Source organism: Pteropus alecto, unplaced genomic scaffold, assembly GCF_000325575.1.
Source record: "Pteropus alecto unplaced genomic scaffold, ASM32557v1 C17722498, whole genome shotgun sequence".
Lineage (NCBI taxonomy): Eukaryota > Metazoa > Chordata > Mammalia > Chiroptera > Pteropodidae > Pteropus > Pteropus alecto.
In genome coordinates this window covers 1-618 of record NW_006486264.1, presented here as the reverse complement: position 1 = coordinate 618, position 618 = coordinate 1, and the positions used below count along the sequence as shown (strand labels likewise).

Below are 618 nucleotides of genomic sequence, written 5' to 3'. Positions count from 1 at the left end.
TCCAAGCCTGTTCCAGAGAACTCATCTCCAGATAGCCCTGGTAATTTATCCAATTACGTCCCAACAGTCACAGGCATTGACCATTCTAGCCCGACAAATTCAGACTTTTACTGGTGGCAAGCTTGTGCCGAAGACTCGTTCCCTTCCACCTCGGCACAATATGATTTTGACCAAGAGTCCCACCATTCTTTAGAGGCCTCTTTCCAGGCAGACGCTGCAGCCCAATGTGTAGAGTGTGGTCACCTTTTCGCTCTCAGGCCTGACGTCCAAACACTCCTGGAGAGACAAGTCCAAAAGAAAATATATTTAATGATGTGGAAGGAAAAGGAAAAGAAAAGAGGCTCTTTACCAAAACAAGTTAGTTCAGACAGCCACCTAAGTTCCTCAGGAAAACTGTTAGATTCAACTGCTGATAAGCATGACTCAGAAGCTGCCCCTCGTTACTGGAGCAGCAAAGGCAAACCAATGGAACCGCATGGCCAGCAGCAGGCTTCATATCCGCAGACCAGGGAGGACCATTTAGAGCAAAATCATATCCAGCTTTTCTGGGGGCTCCCAACTTTGCATAGCGAGTTCTTGTCCCCTGCTGACCATGTGTTGGGTGACTATTCTTCAATT

The 618-nt window shown here is 47.4% G+C and overlaps 1 protein-coding gene across 1 annotated transcript; it reads left to right on the top strand.

Annotated features, from left to right (window-relative positions):
* Positions 1 to 45: 45 nt before the first annotated feature.
* LOC112473499 (spermatogenesis-associated protein 31D3-like) lies at positions 46 to 601 on the top strand (the record flags this gene model as incomplete). The annotated part of the gene is made up of 1 exon (XM_025041864.1): positions 46 to 601. A coding segment is annotated over one exon (556 nt), but the record flags the coding sequence as incomplete, so codon positions are not given.
* Between the last annotated feature and the right edge of the window lie 17 nt (positions 602 to 618).